Source organism: Terrapene carolina, unplaced genomic scaffold, assembly GCF_002925995.2.
Source record: "Terrapene carolina triunguis isolate 2854851 unplaced genomic scaffold, T_m_triunguis-2.0 Scaffold714, whole genome shotgun sequence".
NCBI classification, from domain to species: domain Eukaryota; kingdom Metazoa; phylum Chordata; order Testudines; family Emydidae; genus Terrapene; species Terrapene triunguis.
The window spans coordinates 17,392,578-17,418,250 of NW_020665065.1; the positions used below are offsets into that span (position 1 = coordinate 17,392,578).

General features: G+C 52.4%; 2 protein-coding genes across 7 annotated transcripts in view; one reads left to right on the plus strand and one right to left on the minus strand.

The window, feature by feature from the left end:
• ZBTB17 (zinc finger and BTB domain containing 17) overlaps positions 1 to 3,990 on the plus strand; it is a 37,976-nt gene extending 33,986 nt beyond the window's left edge. Inside the window, exons 11-15 of the mRNA XM_024206424.2 lie at positions 68 to 188; positions 1,161 to 1,291; positions 1,687 to 1,902; positions 2,469 to 2,558; positions 3,493 to 3,990. Of these exons, the coding sequence (XP_024062192.2) occupies positions 68 to 188; positions 1,161 to 1,291; positions 1,687 to 1,902; positions 2,469 to 2,558; positions 3,493 to 3,758 (824 nt within the window). The 3' untranslated portion in view covers positions 3,759 to 3,990. The remainder of the gene's footprint in view (positions 1 to 67; positions 189 to 1,160; positions 1,292 to 1,686; positions 1,903 to 2,468; positions 2,559 to 3,492) is intronic.
• Positions 3,991 to 19,701: 15,711 nt separating this feature from the next.
• Positions 19,702 to 25,673, minus strand: part of SPEN (spen family transcriptional repressor) — a 95,331-nt gene continuing 89,359 nt past the window's right edge. For all 6 annotated transcript variants that reach the window (XM_024206433.2, XM_024206431.2, XM_024206432.2 and 3 more), the window contains 4 exons: positions 24,593 to 25,006; positions 22,360 to 22,554; positions 21,650 to 21,808; positions 19,702 to 20,125 (listed from right to left, as the gene is read on the minus strand). In XM_024206433.2, coding sequence (XP_024062201.2) covers positions 19,994 to 20,125; positions 21,650 to 21,808; positions 22,360 to 22,554; positions 24,593 to 25,006 — 900 coding nt within the window. In that variant the 3' untranslated portion in view covers positions 19,702 to 19,993. The remainder of the gene's footprint in view (positions 20,126 to 21,649; positions 21,809 to 22,359; positions 22,555 to 24,592; positions 25,007 to 25,673) is intronic.

The window sequence follows — 25,673 nt, forward strand, 5'->3', positions numbered from 1 at the left end:
GGCCCTAGGCATGGGTGGGACTTGGGGGCTGGCTGCTGAGCTGTGAGCTCTCCCCTTCTCTCCCCAGGCGAGAAGCCCTGCCAGTGCCTGATCTGTGGCAAGGCCTTCACACAGGCCAGCTCCCTCATCGCCCACGTGCGCCAGCACACCGGAGAGAAGCCCTACGTGTGTGAGCGCTGCGGCAAGAGGTGAGGCCCCGCCCCCCTCCAGGGCTCCTGGCTGAGCCCCGCCTCCCTCCAGCACCCGGCTGGCCAGGCCGTCCTGGATCTTAGCCCAGCAGATCCAGGAATGGGGCTCGATTCTTGCAGCCCCGTGGGGATCCCCTGCTGCCCACATGTGCTCCTGCTTCCCTGCCACCTGGGCCCCTCGCCCGCTGCACAGGATCCAGATCTGGCCTGGCAGAGGGACAGTGACTTTGGCTGGTTTGGTGCTTTCTTTTCCTGACGGTCCCGGGGAGGACTGGGGGTGTCCGAGGGAATCGCCAGGGAAGCGCACGGGCTGCTGTGCGGGCTCTGCCAGCCCGGTGCCAAAGGGGGTGCCTGCAGAGGGGGAGATCAGAGCTCTGTGGGAGCTGGTCTCCCCTCAGCCCCGCTGGTAACCCTTGGTCCTGAGATCAGCTGGGGGGTTGGGCTGTACATGGCCGGGGACACTAGCTAAGGGTTCTCAGTGGGGCTCTTAGCTCCCAGGGACTAACCTTCAGCACACAGCCCAGGCCCAGCTCCGCTTGTGCTGGGACACACGGCGCTTGGCACTGGACAAAGCGCAGAGCCGGTGGGGGGATTTCTCCATTTCTGGGCCTGGCCCATGGTTGACTGCGTGTTGTCGGAACGATTCTCTGTCCGGGCTGGGGATTGTTACGATGGGGCTCCGCGTTCGGGGGCCATCTGATGGGAGCCGAGCACGTGAGCTTCTGCCGTCTCTTTCCGGTTTAAAGGGGCAGGGCTGGCGGTGGGAACCTGGGGGCACGAGGTGCCCACCTGCCGCATGCACTGGGTCAGCTCAGTGAAGAGGCTGCAGGCTCTGAGCCAGGCCTTCTCTCTGCTGTCAGGGGAGGCCCATGCGTCAGACTGATCTTGACCAGGGGCACCGCGCCGGGGTCCTGTGACTGCACCCAGCTCCCTCCGCTCCCCCTTAACGGCCTCCCCCTTCATCCCCACTAGGTTCGTCCAGTCCAGTCAGCTGGCCAACCACATCCGTCACCACGACAACATCCGACCGCACAAATGCAGCGTGTGCAACAAGGCCTTTGTGAACGTGGGCGACCTCTCCAAGCACATCATCATCCACACCGGTGGGTCCCGCCTCCCCCTTCCGGCAGACACAGCTTCTTCACCCTCCTGGGAGCTGCTGGGCCCAGCAGCCTGGAAATCCCAGGTGGAGAAGGCCCTTCTCTCGACCCGACTGGAAAGAACCATGTCCCGCTCGTTAGCAGCTCTGCCCCGCACAGCCATGGGGAGATAGCATGGGTCGGAGCCGGGCACACACTGGGCTGGGAGGGGAAGGGGAGGGGAGGGGGATCCCGGCAGTCCTGCTCCTCACCCATGTTTGGGGTCTTGATTATCCTGTGCCCTTGAAACGACCCGGGCGTCCATCCAACAGGCTGTGACCGACCCCCCGGCCCTGCCCCTGAGCTGCCTCCGCTCTGCAGGGAAACGCTAACCCGGGCCGGGGCTTGGTTCCGTGCAGGGGAGAAGCCGTTCCTCTGCGACAAGTGTGGCCGCGGCTTCAACCGGGTGGACAACCTGCGCTCCCACGTGAAAACCGTGCACCAGGGCAAGGCCGGCATCAAGATCCTGGAGCCGGAGGAAGGCGACGAGGTCAACATCGTCACCGTGGCCTCGGACGACATGGTCACCTTGGCCACGGAGGCGCTGGCAGCCACGGCGGTCACGCAGCTGACAGGTGAGCCTGGGAGTCTCCCTGCGCCGTTAGCAGAGCAGGAGCTTCCCTCCCTGCACGGGGCGTGGGGCGGGAGGGGCTCTCCGAGGCTCTCGCCTCCCCGGGGCCCAGGCCCCTTCCCCTTCTCGGTCTGCTGCACTGCGGAGCATGGCTGGGGGTCGTGACCATCTGAACACAGCTCGGCTGCCCTGTTGCAATGAATTTGATGGGTCTCAGTCCGGGTCCCATGGCCAATTCACCCCCCGCTGGCACTAGCTGCCCGCCCGTCGGCAGCCTCAGCAGCGGCCAGTCAGAAACGCCTGCCAAGCAAGTCCCCCTCTCGCTCCATGCTCGTTGGCACGGGGCCGGACACCTGCCCTGCTGCTGCACCAGGTGCCCCTGCTCTCTAGGACTGGGCCTGTCGCCTTCCCCCAGCATACACGGAACAGGGCACCCCGACTGCACTGCGCCTGTGGGCCCTACGTGGGCTGTGGAGCCAGATCAGCAGCAGCCTGGCCGGGGAGGGGGTGGCTGAGCACCGAGGTTTGTTCAGGCCAAGTCACCCCCCTTCTCCCTTCCCCAAACCGCAGTGGTCCCAGTGACGGCCGCCGTGACGGCAGACGAGACCGAAGCACTTAAGGCGGAGATAACCAAGGCCGTGAAGCAGGTGCAGGAGGCAGGTGAGGAGCAGCTGAAAGGCTGCGCACATGGGGGCTCCCCACTCCTGAGCCCACGGGGGCATGTCCCGGCTACGTTCCAAGGGCAGCAGACCTGGGACCTGCTTCAGTCCCCGAGAGGAGACGCTGAACTCGTGGGCCAGTGGCGTTCTAGGAGCAGCCCATACGTTGGGGGAGCGTCTGTCAATGCTCCCTCCCCGTGCTGGCTCCCTTTGTTCTCGGAGCAGGTCCTGGCGGCGGCTCGGCGTTGCTGCACTTCTCACTGATGCGGGGCGTAAGGCTCCAGCACAGAGATGCCTGATCCCTCTGCAACATCCTTCCGCCTGCGCCTCGCGTCTCCAGCCCCTCTCTGCTGGCCCAGCTCGCGCCGGGAGACAGCCGCAGTTATTTCCCCCTTGAGCGCAGCAAAGCGAAGGCGGCTGTTTGCAGAGCCCCACACGGGCAGTTAAAGGGATCGGGGGGACTCAGGGTTCTCCTGTCTGCTGGGCCCACGGGGAGGGGGTCCAGAGCAGAGCAAGTTGGCACCTTCTGCCCTTGGAGGCTAGGCTTGACGGTGATGGGGGCCGGGCGGCACCTTGGGCTGCATGGGATCCTCACAGGGTTTTTAACAGTGGGGGGCAGGCAATGCAGCACTCCTGCTGTCAATGGCTCGTGGGGAACCCCGGCTTCTGGTTGGCTGGATTTGAACACGGTCCTCAGCCCGCCCATCCCGTGGGGTCCGGGCCGAGTGGTTCCTTAGAGATTTCCTAGGGCTATGGCCGCTCTAGTGTGCAAAGGACTCAGCCCTTTGGATCCCCCCTGCACGGGGACTGTTCCGCTGGTGGGGTGGATTTCTACATGAGAGTGAGTGAGCAGGGGCAGGGTCCCAGCCCTGGCTCCCAGGGCATCTGTCCGTCTGCACGGCCGTTGGGTGAGTCGCTTCCCCCCTTCGTTACAGACCCCAACACCCAGATCCTCTACGCCTGTGACTCGTGCGGGGAGAAGTTCCTGGATGCCAACAGCCTGGCCCAGCACGTGCGGATCCACACGGCGCAGGCCCTGGTGATGTTCCAGGCCGACACGGACTTTTACCAGCAGTACGGAGCCGCCGCCACGTGGCAGGCTGAGCAGGTGATCCAATCAGGGGAGCTGCTCTTCCGAGCCCGCGACGGGGCGGAGGTGCAGACCCCCATGGCTGAGGAGTGCCAGAACCCTGCAGAGTGAATCCGCAGCACCGGGCCAGTCAGGAGGCCCCCGGGAGTGGGAACCAGGAGAGGAGACGGATCATGCTACAGCATTTGGCTACTAATGGTCTGAAAAGGAAGCAGAAGCCCACATGGGGGCGCTGCTGAGTCAGCTGCTGGTCACGTCCCGACCAGTTATTTAAAGACAGCTCCATGGAATGATGTAAAAATGTATTTCTGTAATGAGAGAATCCACACTAAGTTGTGTAATATCTAGAGAAAAATAAATCCCATTATTTTCTAAATCCTATTTAAAACCGACCCCCCCGCCCCAGCCTCCTGGTGCTGTCTCTGCCTCTTGCACTCAAACCTCCCCGAGCACTTGGGGTAAGCGACAGAGCCACACTTCCCCTTCCAGCTTCGGGCTAAGCCAGGCGAACCCCGGGGCCCAGGGGCCGTGCTGCCCTCCTGAGACTGCTGGATGTTACAGGGTGTTTCTGGCCCAGCGAAGGGGGATTGTAGAGTGAGAACTTCAGAAAAATCTCTCTGCTCAGGTGGTTAGAGTTGGCCGAGCTTCACTGCAGCAGAGCTGGGCTGGGAGAAGCTTTGCACAGCCTGAGGAGACCCTGGCCAGACAGAACTTCATCCCCATCTGCTGCCCACAAGCTCATTCGGTGCCGTGACACCTCCCGTGGAGCCCGTTTCAGGCCCATCCGAATTGATGGGCTGTCTAGGAGAGGCCCATGCTGCTGCGCCTTAGAATCACAGAAATGTGGGGCTGGGGGGACCTCGATAGGCCACCTAGATGAGCCCCTGCGCTGACGCGGGCCAAGTATCATCTAGAGCAGTGGTTCTCGACCGCTTTACTGTTGTGGGCCACGTATACAACCCTCGGTGTGTTATATGCCACAGCCACACTAGCTATACTATCTGTATGGCCCTGAGGATGTCACAGGGGCCACAGCTGTGTGCTGACTGGGCCATCTGCAGGCCACGGGTTGAGAACCACTGATCTAGCCCGTCCCTGACAGGGGTTTGCTTTCCTGTTCTGAAAAACCTCCAGTGACGGGATTCCACCTCGTCCCTTGGTGATTTGTACCTGTGTGTGTCTAGCCCTGCGGATGGGGACTCGGGCAAGGCAGGGCAGGGAGGGCTGATCACAAGGCAGTTAAAGGGGAGGCTGAGCTAAGAGAGAGAAACAGCGGAGAGCGGGAATCAGCTGTTCAGCTGGTCCCCTCCCTGCGCAGTTGCGTTCGCTCTGGCCAGTGACACTTGTTCAAGGACTCAGCGGCTAAGGCGAAGTACAGTGGGACGAGCGACCTGTCTCAGAGCCCAGGAAGGGGAAGGACGTTGTTATAGGACAACTCCGTTTGGGAGCGACTGCAGTGGGATCTCACTCCCCAGCTGGAGGGAGGCCTGTGCGGTCTCCCTTGGCCTGGTTCCTAGCCCTTGTTCTGGGCTGTCCCCACCCTGGATATTGCCAGTTCTGAAACCTGCTCCTGTGGGAGCTGTCTCAGCACAGGGGGCCCAGGCGAGATTGGGCCCTGCAGCTTGGCCTCCTCTCCAGTTGCCCTTTGCTTCCCCGACGTGGGCACTGGCAGCGTTGGCTGCCTCCGCCTGGGCTGTGGGATTCCATGGTGCAGGCCCATAGAGCCAGCGCCTTCCCCCAGTAGGAAACCAGCTCCCCCTACTCCGTGCCCACCGGCCACACTCGTCCTTGATACCTACCTGCTCCCCAAGGGGCTCTGCCCAATCAGAGTGCGGCCCCCTGGCAAACCGCTTCTGCCCGCCCCAGCTTTAACACTGCACAGCAAGTGTCTGTGTCTGGCTAGGAGAGTTGAGCTGCTCTAAGGGAAGGTTTCTGCACAAACTCCACCGCTGGCCCTGGCAGCTAGAGGGAGACGTAGGTTCCCAGTGCACCGCTCCTCCCAAAGGGCCCCGACTCGGGCACAGGGACTGGCTCTTGATTTTGTGCAGTGCAGAATGGGCTCCTGGGAGCTGCTGCAGTGACTCGTTAGCACCCTGCTCTCGGGCACAGCACCACGGGGGCCATCGTCTGGCACCTACAGGAGCCCAGTGAGCACAGCCACCGAGGGCAAAGTGGGACCCTGGATCCTTAGTAGTTTCCCATCCCCCACCTAGCTTGACCCCACTGAGCCGGTCAGCTAGTGTAGGAGGCTCAGTATCATGGGTGGGTTGGCGGCTCTCAGCATTTCAGCCTTGCCGGTCTGGCCTGTAACCTCCCCCCGAGACCGGTGCTGGCAGGGAGCAGTTTGCCCCAAACAACTGACTGGCCTGTGGCCAAGGTGCCAGGCACCAACCTACCAGCTCTGCTCTGCAAGCAAATCCAGGCAGTCAGTGCCTGCAGTTCCCTGTCTGTCCTGTAGGCTGCAGTGCAGCGCATACAATCCCACTGCTGGGTCCAACCTCGGCGAGGGGCTAAATCGCAGGAACAAACCCGGGGGGGGAGCAAAGGCTGCGGTCCAGGTGCCCATGGGGACGGGGTGCAGTGAAGAGAGCAGCCCCCGGGGCACGCCTGTGGTTACTTGCACCAAGCTGTACAGGGGGCTCTAGCCCCAGAGAGCTGGCCAGCAGCCTGGAGGACTGGCTGAAGCAGGCAGGGGCCTCGTCTGCCATGACCTGGGGAGGGAGCACGGTTCCCCCAGTTGGCAGCAGAGGTAACAGCTGCTGCAAAGGTCAAGCAGAGGTTAGACGGGGGGGTAGGTACTAGGGAGCAACCTGCCAATAAGGCGCTGGAGCCTGGCTGCAGCGGTGTAGGAGGGACGGCGTCAAGGCAAACTGGGGCTGGGGGATTGGACCCAGCTCACATGGGGCTCCAGGGGGCTAAGTCTGTGCTATTGGCTCCGACCCGAGCGCCTCTCCGTGGTTAATACATTGAACCTCCCAGCCAGGGGCAGAGGCGGCCTGGAGAAGGAAAGTGACTTGCCCAGGAACACACACGCTGCCCAGAGCAGAGCATGGGGGTTGCTGACGAGGACCCTGACTGCACCATTCGGCCTCCCTCCGCTGCAGGGCTACGGCAAGACACAGGTAGGCCTGGGGCTGCCCAGGCTGAGCCAAGCAGTGATGGGCAAGGGGTTGGCTTACTGGTATGAGGTTGCCTGTGTGCCCTGCCCAGCTGACCACGGCCGCCCATGCACCTAGGGGCTGCAGGGACCTGGTGGCTGCTTCCTGGGAGCTGTGCAGAGCAGGCAGGGAGCCTGCCTTAGCCCCAGGCCCCCGCTGCACCGCCAACCGGACTTTGAACGCCAGGGTCCCTTTTCGACCAGGCGTTCCGGTCGAAACCCAGATGCCTGGCACCCCTCGCCCCGGACGCCCCCAAGTGACAGGAGCTGATGCGGAAGCGTCGTTGCCGCGTTCAGGAGCGTTACCTTGCAGGGCTGACTTGTCCAGCCCCCTGTGTCACCGCAGACAGAGGGAGCGCTGCGCTGGGGTCTATTTACACCACGGCCCCTAAGCCAAGCTGTGACCCTGGACCTCTCTGGGTGCAGCGTTTCACTGCCTGGGGCCTGGGCACAGCCCCTTGCAGGGAGACGGTGGCTAAGTGCTCGGCCCTCCTGATGCCGCAATGGGCCAAAGGCCTGAGCTGCTAGAGACGCCAGGTGGGGCAAAGCTTTTGGTGGGGGAGCCGGGCCCAGGCCCCCAAACAGCGTCTCTGCCCAAGTCTGTTCCAGCACATTCACTGTCGCTCAGCTGGGGAAGCTACCCCGGCGCTAGGGGGCAGTGACCCCGCCCAGGGCCTAGGGGCATGGCCCCTGCTGGGGTATGGGGCACTGCCATGCCTGGCCTGTGGTGCCACACGAATTATGGCCCCATGTAACAGCTGCAGCAACTCCCCCAGGGTCACCCCCGAAGTCAGGGACAGAGCTGGGCCTAAGGCCTGCCTCTCAGGGCCCTTCTCGCACGGCTGGCCCAGCATGTGCCCTGGGGGAAGCGCCCTGGCCCCGCCCGGGCATGGATGCAGCATTGCCAGAAGATGGCACCGGCAAGGGACAGCCTCCGTTTAAGCCCCTGGTATTTGTGCTTGGGCCCTTTGCTGGCCAAAGGGAGGCACACCCCACGCTGCCCTGTCCCCGGAGCCGTGGGAACTGGCTCCAGCCCTGGCTCAGAGCCCCGGGCGCTGATAGCAGTGGGGTGGGGCTAGCAGGGGCGAAAGGCTGGAAGCCCAGAGGAGCAGCCCACAGGCCCTCCAGTCTCTCTCTCGCCGTGTCAGACACCTGGGGCTTCCTAGCGATACAGCACTTGGTTAAGCTGCTCCTGCTACTCAAACCCAACTCCAGAGTGAACTGAGTCCCTTGAGCCATACGGGTGCCCCCTTTCTCGTGGCTGGTAACCGGACCCCCGAGGCCCCACCTCTTCCCCCACGGCTCACAGGGTCTTCACCAGCACGGCCGAGGCCCCCTTGTTACTGTCTGTCACTAAATCCAGAAATCACTGTCGGTCGTGCAACAGGGTGGTGCCAACCCATGCCTGGCACCTGCCGCCACGAGCCACACGGGTAGCCTGGCCCCAGAGGCAGCTGCTGCTGCGCCGACTCCTTCCTGCTGCTGAGGGTCACCCCCTTTGCCACGATCAAAAAACCGCAGACATCGGGGGTTGGCAAATGGCCCCTGGACACGCAAGCCAAAACCCGGCCTGTCTGGGTGAAAAACTGGACAGGTGGCAACTGAGGCCCCAGCCCTTAGCTGCTCTAGGGCGTTAACTCCCCCAGCCTTCCCTCCACCCTCTTCCTTCCAGCAGAAATTGGAGTGAGGATTTTTTTTTTTTTTTAACATGGCAAAGATGTGCCCCTCCCACCCCCCCGCATCTTTTCACAACTAGCTCCCAGCCCCCTCCCACCTCCCTCAGCGTCAGGTCACACTAACTGTCCCGAGCACGCAGCGTGCACAGCGCTGTCTGGCTGCGTTGCAGGGACTGGGAGCGATCAGGGAAGCAGCTTTAATTCAGGCCCGGCGCATTAAGAGGGGGAGTAAAATCCCGCCTCATTCCAGCTATTTTAAAAAGCCAACACAGGCACCCGGTTAGGGGGGGTAGTTCAAGGGCAGCGAGGAAAAAGTATCAAGCAACTGTGGGAATTAAGCCTTTGATCTTCTGTCGATCTGGGGGGGAGGCAGCTTTCTAGACCGATCATGTCTCAGCACTATGAACAAATCGCTTTAGCTCAGAGGCGCTCCCCTCCTCCCCCCCCCCCAGCAGAACCTGCTGGTATTTGGGGGCTTAGCCGTGCTTTTTTACAGAACAGTTCCAAGGCCGCTAGGGATTTTGCTGTTCAGGGTATTGACTGGCGGCTCTCGCTCTCCCTCTGCACGCTCCCATGCACGCAGGGCTGGGGGAAATAACGGCCCAATCCCTCCAACAAGCAGCCGCGCAGAGCACTGCGTTCGGCATGATCTCACTAAACCAATATCCTCAAGGCCGATCCGAGGAGCTCCTGGACGGGCCCATCCTCTTCTCTTAGGGACGCGCTGCTCTTCCTAGGCATTGAAATACAGCCCGGGGGGGGGGGGGGGGGGTTACATAGGAACCAAGCCAGGCAGGTCACTACTCTGTGGATTTTTTGGGAGCTCTCGGGCCAACTGGCCCATTTCAAGCTAGACAGAAGGTTGATGACCCCACAAGAACTGAAATACAAATTTCCATAATTCCAGTGTAAAACTGACCCAAACCAGCCTGGGGATCGCTGCCCAGGGCGCTACTGCTGGGTTGGGCAGGGAGTGGCTGGGAGTTACAGTCTGACTGGCGGCAGGTGGGGTTAGCGGTGTGAGGGGGGGGGGTTATGTAATCGAAGGGGCCTTTTCTGTCGCTCCAGGTGAAATTTACCCTGCTTCAGCACGCGTCTGCAGCTCCCGGGAGCAGGGCCTCTCCCCGCTGTGGCAGTGCAGAGCCAAGCACAAGGGGGTCTTGGCCCACAACTACAGCTCTTCACTGCTACTTCAATAGCCGTAAGAATCACCGAAGTTGCACCGTGTCCTGGATTTTCACAAGCGCCTCCTTCCCCTTTTCAAAGGGCACTGGCCCCAAGGCCAGAGGAGATTCGTCCCAGGGCTTTCACTGACAAGATCAAGCAGCTGGAACAAGGAAGAGACGGATTAGCAGCAAAGCCCAGGGTGAGCCAATGCTCAAGGACCCACTGCTGCGTCGTCTCTGACAGTGGTTAAGGGATTTTGGGGGCCTGATCATGGCCGTGCTGTCCCTGAAAGCAGGGAAAAGCCAATGGCCCTGTTTGAGAGACAGGGTCTCCAAGGCCCATCGAGGAGCTGTGACACTTCACCAGAGCAATATCAGGGGAATCCCACGCTGGGGAAAGGGGCTGGGGATAGAGGTGACCTGGCCTGGCCTCAACCTGGTACATTTTAAACAAGGATCTCAAAGCACTTTATAGCCACTGCTATCCCTTGAGCAGGGCGTGCTTACCACACCCCCTCCTTCTAAGAACGCACGTGGAACGGTGCACGGCCCAGGACAGCAACTGTAAGAGGACACATTCTGGGAGCGGCTCATGGTGTGAAACCAGGTCAGGAGTCAAAGCTAGTTCAGCAGAGGATAAGAAGAGGGTAGGAGCAGAGCCTTGCGTTGCTGGATCACAGTCATAATCCACAGCATGGCTGAAGGGGGCCAGCATGAGGCCTATGCCAGGGGGTTTAAGTGATGCCTGGGCCGAGCTCCGGCCGAGGACAGACGTGTGCGTGGCTGGCTCTGGCCGGCCGTTCTCGAACCCAACGAGCTGGGACACCAGCCAACATTTCAAAGAGGAGCCGTTCTTAAAAAAGCAAAGTGAAGATTTTACATTAAAAAAATACATAGAAAATTCAGTTGCCCCTTGAAGTGTTTCTGTATCTAAATTAGAGGATAAATTCAATCTTCACAGGGGATACAAAGGAATTTTAATCCTGATGCGACTGTAAACTTCACCTTAGCTTCAGCTTCCTCCATTATCAACTCCCCCCACCCCCCTGTTGACTCCCAGCTGAACCATAGCACCAAATTGCAATTTCTCCAAATTCCTTTATAGGGATTATCTTGAATCAGGTTCTTTTTTCCCTTGGGTGAGAGTTAAATCACAAATCACTGAGCCTCTCTGTGCAGGGAGCCAAGTCTCCGCTGCCTGTGCACTCAGGGTCAAAGTCTCAGCTTCCTTCTTTTTCAAAGGAGAAACCGAATCCCAACCCTGCTTGTCTGCTGGGTTTCAACAAACAAAACACCTTTAACTTCCTCTTTGATCAGGCACAGACCCAGGGGAAAGTCCCAAACAGGCTTTGAGCAAATCCAGTCTTTGGAACCTCAGAGAGATTTAAACACAACTGAACAGCCTTTAAACAAACTCTTGTCATTGGCAGAGTTGTGGAGCCGTCCCTCCCAGGAGATGAGAGAGACAAGGTGGGTGGAGTAAAATCTTTTATTGGACCCACTTCTGATGGTGAGAGAGACAAGCTTTCCCGGCTGGAGGCGTCTCTCTCACCAACAGCCTGGCTCAGCACTGCACTGCAGCCTGCTGATCTTACACCCACTAGAGAGCCTCCGGAGAGGGAGCGATTTTTCTAAAGCCAGGCTATTTATAAAATTAATTTCCTAGCCCCTGGGGCACAAAGATCACGTTAATATTTCTAAAGCCACATGACTACGAGCAAAACTCCAGCCGGGCCTCAGTCACCGGCACTCCCAGCAGAGCCCCTCCATCGCAGGAGAGGTTCAGTGGCGTCACCTTTCCAGGCTCAATCTGAGACACTTGATCATGCGCACATCGAGCGAGAAGGCCCACACTAGATCTGCTATGCAGGAGTGCAAGAAAGCCCAACCTTCCCCTCTCCAACTATAACACGCGCCTTTAAGACCTCCTCAGTTTGCCGGCTCTTACTCACCCCCAACGCATTCTTTCAGGGGTGGCAGTAACACAACCAACAGGGTGAACACCTACTGTTACTGCGGGACTGTACACCCAAGCCAAACCACTCCTAAAGGCAGCCATGTCCAGCGGGTTGGGTGCAGCCAGCCACGGTTCTGGAATAACCTGCCTTAATAAATACTCTCAAAGGCAACTCAGGGAAGGTGACAGGACAAGACAGGACAGTCTAGTCTCTTAGGGATGCTCAGTTCTTCAAAGGTTGGCAAATATTTTTCTCCCCCATCTTACAGGAGAGGGAAACCGAGGCAGAGAAAGATTAAGGGGGCCAGTTTTCTCCCACCACAGGCCTTGCGTGAGTTATCCGAGCCCACCCAAAGCCAGCAGCAGAATCAAGACTGGAACAAGATCTCAGGACACCCAGTCTTGGCCTTTGGCTGCTGAACTTCACTGCCTGCCAGCGGCTGTATGGCCCACAGTCCATAACGTTGAGTTTGGCTAGAGAAGAGAGCAGGTCACAGACCAGCCAGCGAGCGTGGCAATTCCCACAGCCCCTCTCCCCTCTGCACAACAGATACTCCGCTTGCTTCCTTCTCGTTAAACCCAATTATGGCTTTAAAAGGGCTGGTGAATCCCAGAAGCGCCTGTGCATGGAACAGGGCAGGGTTCACACATCAGCAACACCGTCAAACCCAAGGATGCAGAGACGCCTGGAGGGGCAGAGTCACAAAGCACCTCTAGCCGCTTCTACCCCGAAGATCAGCCAGCCAGCCCGGCTGCCCTTTGGTAGCGGTTTAGTTCCCAAGCAGATGAGGCTGGGAAACTGGCTACTTCTAAGGGCTCGGTCTAAAGTGGATCATGCAACGCAACTCACTTCCCTGCTGCCAGCTTCCCACCAAAAGCTTGAGCTAGGAACCTGCAGCAGGTGGGGGGGAAGGAGGGTCAGTTTCAAGCAGAAAGGCATGACAGCAGTGGGCCAAGGGAAGTACCAGGGTGCAGGCAGGGAGGAAGTAGGCTGGCTCGGGAGAATGCAGGGAGGGAAGGGGAGGATTGGGTTTAAGGAGAGAAGATGGAGGAATTTAACACAGAGTTTGGGATAGGACAGGAGAGAAAGCGGGTACTCATGTGGAGGTATTTTAATCCCTCCTGCAATGAATGCGAGCGATGTCATGCGCATGCCAACTGCAATGCTGCATGACCATCCAACAGGCTCTAGTCACGTGCTGTCTTTGTGATGCTCTCTACCAGGCCAGCCCAGCACATTGATTTCCCACTCCAGGGATCACTCTGTTCCCAGGCTAGGTTTAAAGAATGTGTCTTTTTATGCTTGTTCCCAATGGGACTGTGGACTGGCAAAAGACACGTTGCCTACCCATAGGCACAGAGGTCATTTAAACATCTGCTCTTCTCCCCCGATTCCTGCCTTGGGCATTGGGGGCACCTGGGCCTCCCGTCCTCTGCCTGTGCCACATAGTTAGCTCTCCTGCAGATTGAAAATCTTCAGTCTAACTACAGTCCTTGGGCTTTATACAGGTATCGGATACAATGTAATAGCCGATAATGTACAGGTGAGACGGGACAACCTAATGGTCCTTCCTGGCTTGAATGCTATGAAACCATAAATAAAGGACAGTATCTGCCCCATTTCTCAGCAAAGGTTTGATAGCAGCTTCTTTAGTGAGGTCTCCGGATTCCATTATCTTTAGATCATTATTACAGCACATTCATTAGTACATGATAAAGTCTAATAATTTAAACCAAACTAAGGCCCCACGCCTATGACTGAACCCAATGGGGCTATTCCGATAGGACCAGAGCTTAGTATTATCGAAGTAACTGAACAAGGTACATACCCTGTACATACCCACAAAGTACATTGAATGGTAAGCTCTTCAGGGCTGGTGGGGTCTGTATTTTGTGCCTTGCACTGTGTTAACACTGTCAGTGCTTCACAGGTGCTACAAAATTTGCAATGGATTATCCAATTTTTGAAGTGTGCGCGCCATTTGCGAGATGCAGTCCTGCCCACTGGGCCTCCCAGTCTTGGGGGAATGAGCAAGCTACTCATAATAGTATTGAGTAAGTGCACTAGCGCTGCCACAGTGGTGCTGCGAGAGTGAAAGGCGGCACTAGAAAGTGAATACTTGTCTGAACGTGTTTCCCTGCTATTGTTACACACAGACTACTACTCTTACAAACAGCACCCAAGAAACTGGAGGGGGAAAAAAAACACATACCTGTCTGCTTTCCTCCTGTTTGCTTTGTGCATGTGACAGCACTGTGCGTATGGTCACTGACTGCTTCTCCTGTTTAGGCATCGGCCCCTGCTTGTGTGGGTCTTTCAGACAGCGACAAGGGGTGAAAACCATTTTTGAAAACTAAGGGAAGTGTGATTGCAAAACCACAGTTGTCATGGGGGACTCAGGGGCAGATCACACTGAAAATACTTTTCACCAAGAACTATTAACTAAATTTCAAGCTGATGGTGCTACTTCAAAAGGAATTTGGGTTTCCCATTATGAAATGCTGCTGTAATTCTCTCAGGATGTTTTGGATCACATCAGGAAAGCATTAGTGTGTGACATCCAATATAACTTGGCTTGCCAATGAGATTTCTGGTATTTATTAGGTTAGCGACTGAAGCATTCTGGGACCTCTTCTACCTAAGGAGACGCTTTCAGTTGAGCAATGCCCTTGGATTGCTTCTTGACTGGGAAGCAAACAGAGTACAAACTTTGTCCCCTTTCTGGGGCTGGGATGGGTTCTATCACATCAATCTGCAGGAGGTGAAAGAGAGCTGACTGCATTTCCCCACGCTCCTGAGGGTCCTTGGGGGGGTGAGAGAAAGGAGAAATCTGGAAGCAGAACTGAACAGATCCAGTGCACACCCTTGCTGGACAATTTGAGCCGACAATCTGCAAATGGTTGGAGAGGACCCCTACACCCTGGCCCATCTGTCTGCTTTGGCGGTGAGTCGTGTTATGTTTGGGAGGACCAGAGCATCTTATAGATGCGTCACCCCTGCCTCGGACACCTCTGGTTCTAGAGCACTTTCAGCAGGAGTAGCTGGGATTGTCTCATCTGCTAGCCTCCTGAGGGCTTGGCAGGGTCGTCTTTGCTTCGTCTGAGGAATCAGCCACCGCTTTATTCATTGGATCCCCAAATGCTTTGATGACGCTACACTCCCTTTAGCCTGGGCATCTGCCTCCAGTTGCAAAGCCATCTATGCCAACAGGTAACGGTGCATTGGAGCCCCTGGCTCTTGCGGATTCCTGAAAAGCATCCCAAGAAGAGTCAGAAATAAAGGGAGATATTTCTGAGTAAGGCCCCCAAACAGAGGCATTTCCTGTATTTGAAGGATAGATTCAGACAGACCTTCTGTACAGACCAATACGGCTTAGGCCAAGCACGTGTATGCAGCAAGAGCTCTCAGGGATGTGGAGGAAGCCTTAACGTTTCTCCTGAGTGTTGTGTCCCATCTCCTGTCTATGTGGCCCTTTGATATCGTCGTGTCCTTAACTAGGGACATCGATGTTGCACTGGCTTTAGGCAGGGAAACAAAAATCTGACACGTCTTAGCCACCTGGCTCTTCGGCTTTCCTGGGGACTCCCAGTCTCTCCTTGATCACATCCACCATGCCGGAGTCCAGAGGAACTGCAAGTTCCACGTATTATCTGGAGGGATAATACTGAGTGGTGTCACTGCTCTTCTCAGCTGGCACTTCTTCTCGGACCGAGAGGGTCCTCAGGAGGGGACTGTGAACTGGATACTCCCCTCTGAAGTGTGGATTCAAAGAATTCCAACTGGTGTTTTCCCTCCAATTCCTGTTTTGAATCTGAAAGTTGCCCCTCCTCCCAGGGAGACACAGAGACACTCCTGGGCTTGCAGGGTCTGGATTTGTGCTTCGTGCCCCTCCCTGAAATATCAGCATCAGAAGACACACACAGATGGAGATGAAGGACTTCTGTACCTGGGTTTAGCCTTCCTGAGTACTGCAGCCTTTCTAGGAGTCTTTGCTTTTCCAATGAGGACATGGGGGAAAAAACAGGAGCCCAATGACCATAGGAACTGGTACCTGTTCCCCCTTCCCCTATTCCTTCTCTTTATTTTGCCCCATGGATGCTTGCTGTCAGATTCTCACAAGATCTCTTGCTGGGAGAGCTCAGGGGATCTCTTAACTGTGGGGGAACAACCAGATATCCTGGTCCTGACCCTTCTGCTGTCCAGCATTGAAACCCTTGCCTGCACTTCCTGAGAGGAAGGCTTTGACCAAGTGTGCACAAAGGGACTATCCCTGGAGAAAAATTGCTGTCAGGTCTGGGTCCTGATGGTATATCCTAGGATTCAACACTCCGACTCCTCTGCTCAGGTGAAAGCTTCCCAGAGAGATCACGCTCCAGAGGCGTGAAGTTCTGGAACAGCCTCCCAAGGGGAGCAGTGGGGGCACAAAACCTAACTGGCTTCAAGACTGAGCTTGGTAAGTTTAGGGAGGAGATGAGTTTGCCTACAAATGGCATGTAACCCATCTGCAACTGCTAGTAGCAAATATCCCCAATGGCCGGTGATAGCTCTGAGTTACTACAGCGAATTCTTTCCCAGGTGTCTGGCTGGTGGGTTTGTCCACGTGCTCAGGGTCTAACGGGTTGCCATATTTGGAGTCAGGAAGGAATTTTTCCCTGAGTCAGATCGACAGAGATCCTGGGGTTTTTCTTGCCTTCCTCTGCAGCATAGAGCATGGGTCACTTGCAGCTTTAAAACTAGTGTAAATGGTGGATTCTCTGCAACTTGAAGTCTTTAAATCATGATTTGAGGACGTCAGTGACTCAGCCAGAGGTTATGGGTCTGTTGCAGGAGTGGGTGGGTGAGGTTCTGTGGCCTGCGATGTGCAGGAGGTCGGACTAGATGATCATGATGGTCCTTTCTGATCTTACTCTATGAGTCTATATGCTGGAACTGAACTGGAGAAGCCCCATGGCAGTGGGCTGGGAACACAGGGGCTGAGGTGTCCCATGCACAAACTAGTAGCATGCTGCTGGGGAAGCCCGCAGGGGGTTCGGTGCTGTCTGGCCCTTGAGTATCCTTCTGAGTCTTCTTCAGGCTTTTCTGCTTCTGAGGAGGAGAGGGAAGGACGGGAGGGGCTGCGTGGGCTACAGTTGCAGCCACACTCGTGCACACTGTGTGTGTGCATGTTGTCCCATTCCTCAGAAGGGGAGCCTTCCTCCCCTCCCTGTGTTTTGGAAGAAGGAACTGAAGCCTGCTTCAGGACTCCAGCAAGGTCCCTGGCCCAGGGCTGTGCAGGGCTCCTGATCACAGAGCAGGCAGAGATCCCATCCAGGCACTCCACAAGTGCCTTTGCCTTCTCCTCCATGCTGCACTCTATGAGGGAGAGCAGGGCCACCAATGAGGTCTCAGCAGCAGAGAGGAACTGGACCCTTAAATCCTCAGCATGGGGAAGGCTAGAGAAGGCAAAATACAGCCCAAACCTCTTTCTTCTCTTTATACTGCTTTTGCTAGTAAGGTCCAATAAAACTTTCTGCAGCTGTTGAGGCAGAACAAAAAGCCAGCAGGCTCCTTGGTGTAGCTGGCCATCCCTCTTCTATCAGTGACTTGCAGGCCTGCTTCTGCCTCGCTAGCTGCATGCACAACAATAGTCCATCAGTTAACAAATCTGAGGCCCATGCAGATTTTAAAAACCTCATGTTATAGGTGAGAAACTGAGGCACAGAGAGATTAGTCGTCTTGCCCAAGGTCACCCAAGAAACCTGCAGCAGAGCAGGGAATTGAAACAGGGTCTCCAGAGTCCCAGACTATCAACCACTGGGCCATCCTTCCTCGCTCCTCCATGAGCCAGGAAGCACCAAGCAGGATTTCAGACACAGGAAAAATCAAATTGTAAAAAGCTCCGTTAAAATGTATTCCTGTGCTGAACACTCATCGCCACCTGGTTATTGGGAGATTTAGCACATAAATCCCTGCTTAACTCAAAGGAGAAGTAAGCTCCCTTTATCGTTTTTAAAGCAGACAAAACTGGAGCAGGCAATTGCAGTCCAGTTCGCATCTGTGGGCTGCTAACCACGTAGAGTGACCCTTTTCACGGCACTGCTTGCAATGCTCGCCACAGATTTCCCTTTTTAAACTGACAGTAGAACTGCAATGTTATTTCCATCATGAATTAGTTCTCCACCAGCACGAAGTTTAAAGGAAGACCCCAGCGCTGAATGATGATCTCTTCGAGAATTACAGAGTTATTGAAAGACACATTTGCAAAACTGCTTGCACAAGTCTGTCACTTTTCTGTATTTCCATTCCGTGGAGTTGCTGTCTCTCTCACACTGGGACTGCTGTGGTGAAGAGACTTCCCAGGAAGGACCTACTGATGCTAAGTAGGAATCAGAGAAGCAACGTTCCCATTAGAAAAGTATTGAAAACGGAAGTTCTATTTTTTTTTTAAGTTTGAGTTAATATTAACAGTTGTTTAACCATTTAAAACAGTCTGGGTTAATTTAACAGCTAGCTTTAAAGACTTGAATGCAGTTTGCAAAAGTTAACTAAAATATATTTTTAAAACAGTTGCTTTAGATTGTCAAGGTGGCACCTTTCCCTGCTTGGTGGTTAAATACAATTCAACACTTTTTCTTTCAGTGCTTTCTTTTTAATAAGATGTCGTGATTAAAATGTCTTTTATATCACGCTGGAGTTTTCCTTTAACAAGACCAGTTCAGTGGAGGTTCGTCACATCGGAGAGAATCCAAATGGGCAGTTTCTTACAGCTGGTTTCAAACGGTTTCACAAATAAGAAGCCGCATATAATTCTCATCACTGAAATCAGTTGCCCCAACAGCCACTTTCCACTTAGGCCCTGATCCTGCAGTCGGACGCAGCCCCCACCAACCCAGTGCAGTTGGATCCAATGGCAGGATGGGAACCTTCAGAATCAGCTGTTTAAACCACTAAGGACTTTCTAGCTACAACTCCCGACACAAGTCTTCAAACGTATTTCAGTGATTTGTGTTCTGAACACACACAAGATACAGTTGCTTAAAACAATAAACCAAGGCTTTTCTTAGAACGTGCTCATTTGTGCTGTTGAAGGTTTTGTAGTTTATTCTGTGTATCAAAATTAAAAGTGCCTTCGACATTACCCAGAAAAGAACCAATACTTTGGAGTTTTACAAATATTTACACCACAAAAAACAAAGGCTAAAGTTCGATTTGATCTTTGATAAAATTATTTTTTTAAACAAGAAACTCACCAACAAAAAAGAAAAATTAAAAAAACTCCTATGTACAAACACGCGGGAAACTGCCAATATCCACTGTAGGGGATGTGGCTTATTAGTAATGCTGGCCGGCCCAAACTCAATCTCCTTGTGTTCTCCCTCCCCCTCCGGAGCAACTGATGGATCACATCCAGGCTCAACATGTTTTGTATTTTTTAATAAAGTTTGTAATCCAATGGACACACAAAACAAAACTGCGCTGAGAAAACAGTTCCATAAATTAATAAGTGTTAGGGTAGGCGAGGAGGAGGGAGGAGGGTAACAAGTCTTTGTACAAGTGTATAACACTTCCACATATTGTGAGACGAGGGACAAGGGAAGGTAATGTTTAAATGAAGCGCACTTACAAATGAGTGACAATACAAAGTCTGAGTATGAAAATAAGATTTTCTCTGAAAACACATTTTTGGCACAGATTAAAAAAAAATGTATGTTGTGGGGATTTGATTTTTTTAAAGTCAGTATTATATATATTTATATATATTATATATATATATTTATATATACACACACGCCCACTCAGTTCTGCATATCCCACCAGGAAGGAAAATAGCTCTCCCTTTGTTTTATTTTTTTCAGTGTAAACTGTACATCCCAGATGAAGAGAAGATGACTGCAGCAGAGGGAAGTGGAGGAGAGGAAGGGTCACATCCAGGAAAAAAAAAAAAAAAGATAATGTGTGAAATGATCCTTGACCCACAGATTTCAGCAGAAGTTCCCAGGTCCTGCGTTTAGTCCACAACGCATGTTAATGTGTGTCAAGACATCCATAACGTCACAGCATGTCTTCAACTGTGCAAAGGTCCAAGTCACTAATTTAGTGCAAAGGCAGTTCAGGTTCTTTTTTTTTTTTCTTTTTCTTTTCTTTTTTGATAAAAAATATAGCCATCCTTTATTTTCCCCAAAAGGAGGCACAGAAACCCAATACCAGTCCGCCTGTTGAGTGCATCAGTTGTCCATAACCTAAAGCAATATGTAAACATACAAGGTAGCAGAACCACTACCCAGCAACAGTTTGATCGAGGCCGGTTAGGGCAGGAGGCTGGTAGTCTGGCAGCATTTTCTTATGTCATTAATTTTTCTCTCTCTTTTTTGCTGCAGGGCCTTGGAAAAGTCAGTAACCAATAAACAGCTCATACCGATGCGATGACAATCATAAGGTGAGGAGAGATGTTGGAGATGCTGGCTAGGAGGTCTGGAGCTAGACGGGACAGGTGGCTTTCAGAGAATTCACAGGGTGGGAATATCTGCAGAACATAGGCAGGCTGGGAAAGAATGAAAAAATAAAGACAAGGGTGAAAAAACAGCTAGGAACCCCTGTATTTATTTGTTTTTCTATGAACTGATTGGACAAGCACCCAGACAACATATTTGGTGCCACAATGTGGAAATCCTACCGAACAATGCCAAATTTGGAAGGTGAACTGTGAATCACAAATAGTGTGAAATAGAAAGATCATCACAAATGCCTCCTAAATCTTGTATTCATTTTTTAAAGAGCCACCTTAAATGCAGTCCTTACTCCCCTCTCTTTGCTGGACCTTTAAAGGACCTAGGTAGGGATATCACACAGTCATGTTACCTGACTGCAGCTCTTCATCCCTAAAACTGAGCTTCAGGCATTCTAGGAATCAATATCGCCCATCAGTCTTAGGCTGTCTTCACTAGCTGCACTGCTGGAACACTTCAGTGTAGACACGCACTACTGTGATGGGAGAGGTTATCCCATCACTGACGTTAAAAAACCTCCCCAAGAAGAAGTTAGATCAATGGACGCATTCTTTCAGCGACCTAGCGCTGGTACACCAAGGGTAAGGTCAGCTTAATTACATCACTCAGAGGTTTCGATGTTTCACATCCCTGAGTGACGTAACTAGGTCGACCTAACTTGGTCGACCTAACTTTTCAGTGTAAACCTGACCTCAGTTGGTGGGGGGATAGGGGAAAAGATGAGAGAAGCTGCAGCTTAAGGTTACAGAGCTTTATGTAAAGTGATCAAAAACTGGGACCCCGGTGGCAACATTTTCTAGGGTTGCAGAATAGTCACACAAAAGGGCATTTCTTGAAAGTGCACGCTCACATGCTACGGCCAGCTTCTGACACAGTAGCATGTCTCAGAGGGGAGGATTTTTTCCCAGTAACAATGTCTGAATGGGGTTATCATGAAACACTAAGCAAGTGTCGTTAATATTCATTTTGAACAAAGGAGCAGCTTTGATAGTGTCTATATTTATCTGACTTTCCTCTTCCACCTCGTTTTTCAAACTGAACACTCATTCCAATAGATTGTTTGTTCTTGTTAAACACAGAGCAAATCTAACTCAGTGCAGCAATATGTCTGGAACAAGCGTTTTGTAGTTATACAAGACAAACTTTTTGATTGATGTAATGAAAAATGTATTTCAGGTGTCCTGAAAAAAAGTTCCTGGGACATCCATGAAAAACAGGGAAGTGAGGACTTCAGATTTCTAATGTTCAAAAAGAGCAAAGATCGGTTTTGTTTTTAAAAAGACAGAAATTTATCAATCAAAGCAGCATCAAAGGGCAAAACAAACTTCTCTCTTTTGTCTTAGCAGTTCATCATTAAAAATTAAATGATTTACTTTATTATATTTTCACCAAAGAAATAAAAGGCTAGCATTTCACATGCTAATTCTTTTGAAGACACAAGCATGCACCTTGACACTAAACACAAAAGGATTTTTTTTGGTTTATATCCCATAACTATATAACGGTGTCATTTTAATTTAGTTTTTAACTGCAAAATGTCACTATTTCCACGCAAATACCTGATTAGAGCCGGGGTTGGGAACATTGATGATTCCTGCAGCTTGTTTAGCCTGCAGGTAGCTGATGAATGCAGCCTTAAGTGACTCAGTCTGATTCACTACATCTTCCTGGTCTCGTCCACAAGGCAAGGCCAGTAATAGGCAGTAATCACTCTCCACCTGGGAAGAAAAGAGGACAATTAACAGTCAAGCAATCGCTAGGGACATGTCTGTTCCTGACACACATTCATTATCTTTAAACCTTGACTGGAAAATCCTCTCTTTGAACTCCTCAGGAATTAATCGGCTGTGGGTGTCGCGAAAGGCCACTGTAGACTTCTCAGCCAATTTAAAAAGTAGGCGAAGAGACTATGGAAATGTCTCAGCTTCCAATGTACAAACCTAACAACTTCCTCTTCCCATGTTGCTTAGACACTTCTGAGCTAGTAAAAGTCTGTTACATTGGCAAGAGACAGGTTAGTTCAATTTTCTTTTAAGGGTAATGTCTGACAAGTCTGCTATTGCTATTCGACCTTTCCGTAGAGAGCAGAGTAACGTAAGAGCTGTATGATCCCAAATCCACACCGCTCCCTCACCTGAGCTAAGTGAAGACTAGACACCCATTAACGTTTGCATTTAATCCTTATGTCAAAGGAGACATACTTGCCCCAGCAATATTTCAGAAGCCCCATCACTTACTGCAGACCCCAAAGCAATATATTACCCCGTACCATCATTCTGCGTGCCACACCCTCCAACTGCGAAGCCTCCAGCCGCATGCGCTGAGCAATTCGTAGTGGAGGTCCTCCTTCAGGTGCTGGCAGGGACCGGTGCGCCAGGACGTTGTTACCAGAGACAAAGTGGAGCTGAACTGCAGCTGTGTCATTCTTTAGAGCCAAAAGGCCCTGCCACACGATTGGGTATTTCTGAAAATAAAGGATGAAGAAATCTTAATACAAACAAATGAAGGAGTAAAATAAAGATATAATGAAACATTGACAGGAACGTGCTTCTACTTGTATTCAAAAGTTAGCTTAATTGTGAGGGAAATCACATCTGTGCTGCTGATATGCTTCTGACACTTTCCGCAGCAATTATGACACCAAGTGTAGTGTTTTAAGAATGCAGTACATTTAATGCCTTCTCATAGTTGGTTCCCAGCAAGGACTGATTTGGGCCACATCCTGCTAAATTATCAATGCAACACTTATTTCTTCATAGTGATCAATGGCTCCATGTCTAGTTGGCAGCCGGTTTCAAGCGGAGTGCCCCAAGGATCGGTCCTGGGGCCGGTTTTGTTCAATATCTTCATTAATGATCTGGAGGATGGCGTGGACTGCACTCTCAGCAAGTTTGCAGATGACACTAAACTGGGAGGAGTGGTAGATACGCTGGAAGGTAGGGATAGCATACAGAGGGACCTAGACAAATTAGAGGATTGGGCCAAAAGAAACCTGATGAGGTTCAACAAGGACAAGTGCAGAGTCCTGCATTTAGGACAGAAGAATCCCATGCACTGCTACAAACTAGGGACCAAATGGCTAGGCAGCAGTTCTGCAGAAAAGAACCTAGGGGTTACAGTGGATGAGAAGCTGGATATGAGTTGACAGTGTGCCCTTGTTGCCAAGAAGGCTAACGGCATTTTGGGCTGTATAAGTAGGGGCATTGCCAGCAGATCGAGGGACGTGATCATTCCCCTCTATTCGACATTGGTGAGGCCTCATCTGGAGTACTATGTCCAGTTTTGGGCCCCACACTACAAGAAGGATGTGGAAAAATTGGAAAGAGTCCAGTGGAGGGCAACAAAAATGATTAGGGGGCTGGAGCACATGACTTATGAGGAGAGGCTGAGGGAACTGGGATTGTTTAGTCTGCAGAAGCGAAGAATGAGGAGGGATTTGATAGCTGCTTTCAACTACCTGAAAGGGGGTTCTTCAAAGAGGATGGATCTAGACTGTTCTCAGTGGTACCAGATGACAGAACAAGGAGTAATAGTCTCAAGGTTACAGTGGGGGAGGGTTAGGTTGGATATTAGGAAAAACTTTTTCACTATGAGGGTGGTTAAGCACTGGAATGGGTTACCTAGGGAGGTGGTGGAATCTCCTTCCTTAGAGGTTGTTAAGGTCAGGCTTGACAAAGCCCTGGCTGGGATGATTTGGTTGGGAATTGGTCCTGCTTTGAGCAGGGGGTTGGACTAGATACCTCCTGAGGTCCCTTCCAACCCTGATATTCTATGATAGTGGCCTCCTGCCTGTCTATCCAAGGTCCCCATTACCTTAGTATCTGAGACCCCAAAAACTTTAATACATTTATCCTCATAGATGCCCTGTGCAGCAGGACACAGCTATTATCCTCATGTTATACTTAGGAACTGAGGCACAGAGAGACTAAGTGACTTGCCCATGGTCAGACAGGAAGTCTGTGGCTGAGCAGGGACTTGAACCTGGATCTCCTGATTCCTAGGCTGGCACTCTAACCACATCACCATCCTTCCTCTACCCACCTCTCTCTCCTCCCCATGCTCCAGAATCTAATATTTTTTAAAATAAATAAATAATCTCTAGCCTTCATGGTTTGCAAAGATAATATTCCAAATGTGAACAGAATGGAAAACAAGGCAGCGATGCCTGCCTGTCTGTAGACAGTCAAACGAACTCAGACGCACAGACTCTTCTCATTCATCTCAATGAGGCGGTAACTCTTATCACTGGAGTCTAGGAATATTCACGTAAATGCCAACATTGTTAACTATTTCACTAGTGATAAAAGCACCCAAGAAAGTAGAGGGATGGTCACATTATGAAGAGCTGCACTACCTAATGTGAGTGGCACACTACATTTCGGTGTCACAAGTGGGAGGAGCTTGGCAGAATACTACTGCTTATTTTTCCCTGTGCTCTAGTCCTGGTTCAGACATAATGAAACAAGCAGCAGACATCAGCTCAAGGAGAAAGAGATACTTACTGTTAGGAGCTGAACCATATCCACAGGTCTCTGAGAAACAGAGTGAGGAGATGGATCTTGTATTAGAGCAGACTGAGGCTCGGAGCGGGACAATGACAGCCCCGGTGGGGCCCCAGGGCCTGAAGTCGTAGGGATAAACAAAGATTGCTTCTGAACTGCCTGAGGCTGGTGTGGTGATGGAAGCTCCTGTTTCATTGAAATGGCAACAGGGGAAGGATAGGAAGTCTGGCCCGTATCTGCCTGTGCCCTCTGAAGATGTACGTGAGGGTCTATCTGTGCTGCATGCCTATTTACAGTGGTGTGGTGGGTTTGTTCAGGTCCTGCTGCCTGTGACCCCTTGGAGTCCTGGGAAATCTGAGGAGTTTTGCTGCGCACCGGCTGACTGGGATGTGAGTGTTCACCTTCTGGCAGACCCTACAAAGCAAATGATGGGAGAGAAAGGGAAAACTTTGGAGAATGCACAAATGGCACAAAACTCTCTCTTAACAATTAGACTGTTGGGAAACAGTCAAATGATTTCTCCTGCTTAAATCTTTCTAGACATCTATTTGGATCTCAGTATGGTCCCTATCACTGTAGTATCTGACTTCCTCACACCTGTTAATAAATTTATTCTCACCACAGTAATGGGAGTTATCACCAGTATTTTATAGATTAAGGAGCAGAAGCACAGAGACTATCAAACACAGATGGAAACTGAATCCAGACCCCCCCCCCTCTGCTCCACCCCCCTCGAGTCCCAATTCAGCGCCTCACACTGCAGGACCACCCTTAACTACACCATCCACCCAACTGGGTATTGATATCTCACTCACTCCCATGCTATTTGTCTGTATAATACAGTCATTACTGGAGAGGAAAATAGCTACAAGTGAAATGAACTCAAACAACGTGCCAGCTTGCCTATGTCGGGAATTGTTCCTCTCTTATATCACTACACCTAGGAATTTATAAATAGATTACATGCACTCCTGGAACGGAGCCCTGTTGTGATAAAAAGAAAATAAATTAGGGGATTCTCCCCCCTAAATTCCTTCCCAGTAGCTTCAAAAAGGTGTTTATCCCATATTTCTCAAACAAA